This window comes from Delphinapterus leucas, chromosome 12, assembly GCF_059928025.1.
Source record: "Delphinapterus leucas isolate spDelLeu-1000000601 "Yukka" chromosome 12, BTC_Dleu_Yukka2, whole genome shotgun sequence".
NCBI classification, from domain to species: Eukaryota; Metazoa; Chordata; class Mammalia; order Artiodactyla; family Monodontidae; genus Delphinapterus; species Delphinapterus leucas.
The window spans coordinates 95,578,536-95,584,713 of record NC_143140.1 but is presented as its reverse complement, the minus strand read 5'-3'; the positions used below and the strand labels follow the sequence as shown (position 1 = coordinate 95,584,713).

Genomic DNA, 6,178 nt, shown 5'->3' with positions numbered 1-6,178 from the left:
CAGCCCATGCAGCCGACCACACCTCCTCTTCTGTCTGCGGTCCAACCTGGTCTTGGGGATGCCTCGCCTCCTCCCTCCATCCACCTGCCCCTCATCCGCCCCCTCTCCCATCCATCTCCTGCCTCCGTCCAGGGCGCAGCCTGGCCTCAGGGGATGTGTGAGCTCTGGGAAGTGGCAGGGAGCCTGGCTGTTGCTATTCTTACTTCTCGAGGCTTCCTCTTGCACGACCCGCTTATCAGGCTGTGCTAGTAAGCGAGCCTGTGGAAGGTGACTACAGCTTGTTCATGCCGCTGGGAAAGTCTGTGCCAGAGGTTCTTGGCCGCACACTGGGCGTCCCCAGGGAGAGGCCATCCTATGGGGTCCGGGCTGAGCTCATGAAGTAGAATTTGGATGAAAATAATTCCCCATCCTGTTTCTCTGTCATCTAGGTGATGTGTTGAGTTCCTTTTAGATTAAATATCGTACTTTCCGCACATGATAAATGAATTGGTCCGTATAATTTCATCAGTAGGTGGACTGATCATTTCCACCCACTTACCCTTTTGCGTTTTATTGATTGTTACTTATTTGGTTTAGAACGACCATTCTCACTTTGGGTAATGTGAACCAGATCTGAAGCCTACAGCTTGCATTCTTTCTCCTAAGCAAAAAGGGGAGTTCCAGCCAATCTTGCTGGTTTTATTTATAGCATTTTATTTCCTGAGAGAAGACAGGAAAAGTCAGTCTTCTCCTCACTCATCTGGCTTCTCCTCTGTGGTCCCCCAGCTGCGGGTCGGAGCAGGGGTGGGGCTACAGGGTTGGGGGGAGGCTGGACCAGACCGGTGCCTGGTACTCCAGCAAATGCGAGATCAGAGGAGGAATTATGTCATTTCTCCGAAGGAGTGAGTTCAGCTTGCTTCCGCGTGTGTCTGACTGACAGCCCCACACAGGACCCAGCGCATATAAGGAGCGCCTGCTGCCCGGCGGGTACCGAGCTCTGAGCCCAGCTCCTCTGCTGAGTGGGGCTGGGTCTCCTCCCTGACCCTCATACCTCCTGGACCTCATTCCCAACTCTGAGAGGAGTCATCCCTGCAGGTTTTCCACATACCAGGTAAGAGCTTTTTTTAAATTTACCAAAACATTTCATTGTAGTTTAATTTTCAGAAAAGCCTCTTTCTGATTCTAAGAGGGGAGAAGGAGAAAGTGCAGAAGAGGTTTAAAGTAAGGAGGGGGCATGCCTGTTAGTACCTCAACAGCAAACACGTCTTCACCTTGTATTTGTGCCGCCCAGTTGGAGAACTGAGGCGAGTAAGCTCATTCCCAGCACTTTATTTGCAGGGATGATGCTGTGACCTGCCTGGGCTTTCACATCGCCTGAGGACTCTTGTTACTTTCGTGAATGTACCTGCCTGGAAACTTGGGCAGATGCTTCTGTTTTCAGCTACAAAATCAGACATTTCCACACAAAGTTTATTATCAAGGTGCGGCCATGAGAAAGAAACTAGAAAAAATTGTTCCTGAGCACGTGAAAAACAAGCGGAGAGGTTATAGAGACAAATTCTAAACATTTTTCACGGCTGACAAGTGCTTTTGAACGTTCTTAATGAATAGTATTTAGTGAGCCTGTGCAGAGTGTTCCGACTGCCCGTGGACTCCAGCTGTTCTTGAAAGTCTGGGGAATAATTTGCAGATGAAAAGGTAGAGGGGAAATAGCAATAGCGTTACTTTTGTAAATCAGAGTTGGGCTCCTTTGGGGAAATCACAGCACTCTCCACCGAGGGAAGGAGGTGTTTCTCAGTGAAGTTATGTTTGCTTTGATTGTTGATATAAAAAGAATTTTAAAAGACCTTTACAAGTTCTAATGGTATCCTGTTGCAGAAGGCTTTGGAAACCTTTCCTTTGGAAAAAAATATGACCTTAAACAAGCACTAAATATGTGAAGTGAGGCGTAGGATATGGGAGCGTGTGTCCCCGTCCCTATGGCGTATGTCGTAGGATATCATACGTGTTGCCTTCTAAGAACACAGGACTTGATAAGGCTGTACCAGCCATACCCGTGACTCCGACCCTGCTGCGTTCTTTTCTGCTGTCGCGATCCCCTGAGATAAGATGGGACAGATGGCAGAGGGCTGATACTTCTGCTTTAGAATCAGAGGATTTGATTTTGTTAGCAACAGAGTTCAGTGTACTCCCTTGATAGGAAGCTGAGCCTCCAGAATTTGGAAATTTACATTTTGGATGGAGCTTGTCTTTGCCAGAGGCAGTGGTCACTGCTGTCTGCAGGGGACAGAGGTGCACGTGTGGCTGAATGGGGAGAAGACCTGAGCTTTGCAGACGTGCCTGCCCACCGTTTACTCTGAAACACTTGCGTAGTGTTCACTGAGTGCCAAGTGCTAGTCTAAGTCCCTTACGAGGCTTCACTCGTGTAACTCAGCCCTCTGGAGTCCTATCAACACCCTCACTCCTACTGCACTGGGTGGTCATGGGACAGCGCATTCCAATGAACAGCCATGCGCCCTGTGCTTGCTGGGCTACATAAGCCTTTACAGACACTAACTTGCTTGATTTATTTCTCACAATAACCCCATGAGTAGAAAATTTAAATGCCCATTCTTCATTCTACAGAAGAGGAGACTGAGACCAGAGAGGGTAAGTTTCCCCAGGTTGCACAGAGGGTGCCTGACAAGGCAGCTCTGAGCCTGGCCCGGCAGGGGCTTGCCTGGGCACACAGCTGGCTCCTCGATGTGCAGGTGGAACTCAGCGAAATTCTGGACTTGCTGTGGACAGACTGAAAGCAAGTGTCTGGATCCCAGGGGGAAACCTGAGGGTCCTGCATGGACCCCGCTTCCCCAGGGGATGGTCCCCATCTTGGGGGGAATGGGTAGTTCTAGGTTTCCAAATCCTTCTGTAGAGGGGACTCCTTGGATTTCTTCATCACTGAGAAGCTCAGGATATTTGAAGCCCTAAACAGGGAGGGGTGAGGGTCTCAGCTTGGCTCCGCCTCAGCGGGACGCAGTGTATCGCTGGAGGGGCGTTGGGACCGTGCGCTGCTCAGCGGGGAGACCAGGAGGCTGAGCAGGGGTTAACGGTGGATGGGCTCCTGGCCAGTCTCTGACTTCTAGGCCAGTGTCTGCTGAGCCTGCCAACTGAGAATCCTCAAGAATGGAAAAACAGGCCTCAGGAAAATAGAAGAGCAAAGTAAAAATGATTACTAAGTAGAAGGCTATTTTTGTTTTTGTAATTATGATCCACCAAACTAAGTTTACTTCTAACTCATATACAGTTAATATTTATTCTATTTAATTAAGCCATGTGCAACTTTTTTCTTGGCTATTTACACAAAATGTCTCATAGGTTATTTTCCCCAAGCTGACATTTTTCTGAATTCAAACTTCCTGGGTTTACATCCTGGCTACACCTTTCAGTAGCATCATTGCTCTGGGCAAGCACTTAACTTCTCTGAACTCCACTTACCCGTCAGTAAAATGGAGATGATAATAATAGTTGTTGCCTCCTATCTCATTATGAGGGTTAAATAATATGAATACTTAGGACATCATTAGCATAGTGCTTGTCAGCAAACGCTAGACCAGTGAATACCAGCTACAGTTAGAAGAATCCATTTGAAAAGCACATTTCCTATCTAGCTTTAACTGCCCACAAATCCATGTGGGCAGTTCTGATTTTCCTATACAAATTCTTTTTAAATGGTCATATGAGTAAAAATTCCAATCTACACTAGACGTTGAGGTTATGTATTCAGAAGTAACGGGTCTGATTTATTTGCAGGGGTTCAGCTCGGCAGAGGCAGGATGCTGTGGCCGCTGCTGCTGCTAGCCTTATGGCCCTGGTACGGTGCTCGGGGTGAGTGTGGACCCTCCCACCCCGCCCAGTGACCTGGGCTCCCAGAGCAAAAGCCTCACCTGTGGGAGGAGGGATGGACGAAGTGGAGACCTGGGTGGAACCTTCTTAACTTAGTTTAAGATAAATCCCCAATTACTTTTGAGTCCATACACCAGGAAATCATTTATTTTTGGAAAATCCATGTGGTAGAGAAAGATACCGTCTGACCTGGAGATGCAGTCTTTGGCTGGGGCACTTTTTGCCTTTTTTCGTATGTGATATTTACAGCATACTAAACTTTTTGGTGTTTTATAACTTATTTCCTTCCCACTTTTTTTTCTGCTCTTAAAAATGTATCAAAAATATTTTTCCATGTGTTTCTTTTCTTACAACATGATTTTTAATGACTGTATAATATTCCATTAGAAGGTAACCCCCAGTATTTTTAGGTCAATTCCCGTTTACTTTACACATCCCATCTACACTAGTATAAACGATGCCTCACGGAATACTGCTGTGAATACATATATCCTAGAGTTTGTGATTATTTAGGATAGCTTCCCAAAGTAAAATTGCTGAGTCAAAGGTTTTAATTATTTTAAGGATTTTTGATATATGGGCAAATAGCTCTATTGCAGGTAGTAAAATGACACTTCTATCAGCAACACTGTTTACTATAATGCTTTAATTTGCCAAGTATTAGATGAAAAGTTTTTCTCTGTTTAAACTTTCTGTTCAGAAAATTATTGTGAATGACTTAAAGTGTTAGGATTTGGGGAGGTCTGACAACAACTCTTTCCAGTAGTTTAGACGGTGACTTAAAACCATTCATTTGTGGCCTTATGGCTCATCATCTCTCAGATGCTCCCCTGCAGGGTGAGCCCTGAGTGGGAGCATGTCTTTCTACAAAATAAGGGATTCCCATGTGACAAGCTCAAGTCAGCTGATCTAAGAAAGCGACATGAAATATAACTGCTTTCTAATGATGCGCCAGTGGCAAGACTGGAGGTGCACTTCCCTGCGGGATGCCTTTCTGGGCAATCAGAGGCTAGAAAGAAGGTCGCCTTCGAGCTTCAGCTCTGGGTGGAAGAGCAGGAAAGAGCAGGCGGCCAGGGTCCTGGTCCGGGAGCAGGTGGGACCGAGCATGACCCAAACGCTGCATCCGTCCTGGAGGAAGGCTTGCTGGGCAAAGGGTCAGCTGGTCTGAGCAGAGCATCCCTGACTGGTCAAGGGCGGAGCTGGTCCTGTGGAAGCAGATGTCTGAGGCGGGAGGTAGCGGTGGTTTTCGAGGAATAAAGCCCGAGCACCCAGGCGAGGAAGGGGGGTCTTGGGGCCCCGAGATGAGGGTGCCTGTGCCTACTGCTCCCTGTGACCCCCTTGCTCTGCTCCCCGGGCAGCCGGCAACCAGGACGAGGACACCGCCTTTGACCTCTTCAGAATCAGCAGCATCAACCGTAAGACCATCGGGGTCAAGCAGTTCCGGGGCCCGGACCCCAGCGTGCCCGCCTACCGCTTCGTGCGCTTTGACTACATCCCTCCGGTGAGCGCGGAGCACCTGGGTCGGATCACCGAGGCCATGCGGCGGAACGAGGGCTTTTTCCTGACGGCCAGCCTGAAGCAGGACCGCAAGTCCAGGGGCACCCTGCTGGCGCTGGAGGGCCCAGGCACCACACACAGGCAGTTCGAGATCGTGTCCAATGGCCCCGCCGACACCCTGGACCTCACGTACTGGGTGGACGGCACCCAGCACGTCATCTCCCTGGAGGACGTGGGCCTGGCTGATTCCCAGTGGAAGAACATCACTGTGCAGGTGGCCGGAGAGACTTACAGCCTCTACGTGGGCTGCGACCTGATGGACAGCTTCACACTGGACGAGCCCTTTTACGAGCAGCTGAAGACGGAGAAGAGCAGGATGTACGTGGCCAAGGGCCCCGCCCGAGAGAGTCACTTCCGGGTAGGTTGTGCGGGACGCAGCCGAGGGCCCCGCTTAGTGCGCTGCCTTGTGCAGGGGTTGGGTGTGGCCTTGGAGAAGCAGACACACGTGCACCTATCCACACAAGCTCCACGTGCACAATGCACACCCACTGGCACATGCAATCATGTACACGTGCACACACTATACACGTATACACATGCTTGCACACACACTCATAGACGCTCTTACGTGCACACATGGCACACACGGCCTTCTGAACCAGGAATGAGCAGAGCACGCGGTCATAGGTGCCCTTTCTTAGCTGCACAAATGGTCAGCGATTTCCTGAGTGAAGACTCATTTGATGATTGAGGAAGCAGCCCCATGCAAATGTGTCTATAACCCCAGAGCCCCAGATTCCAGTTCAGTACTGACATGGCA

The 6,178-nt window shown here is 49.3% G+C and overlaps 1 protein-coding gene across 2 annotated transcripts in view; it reads left to right on the top strand.

The window, feature by feature from the left end:
- The first annotated feature begins 733 nt into the window (after nt 1-733).
- Nucleotides 734-6,178, top strand: part of THBS2 (thrombospondin 2) — a 32,241-nt gene continuing 26,796 nt past the window's right edge. For both annotated transcript variants that reach the window (XM_030760314.2, XM_022561257.3), the window contains exons 1-3: nt 734-1,090; nt 3,769-3,843; nt 5,220-5,776. In XM_030760314.2, coding sequence (XP_030616174.1) covers nt 3,792-3,843; nt 5,220-5,776 — 609 coding nt within the window. In that variant the 5' untranslated portion in view covers nt 734-1,090; nt 3,769-3,791. The remainder of the gene's footprint in view (nt 1,091-3,768; nt 3,844-5,219; nt 5,777-6,178) is intronic.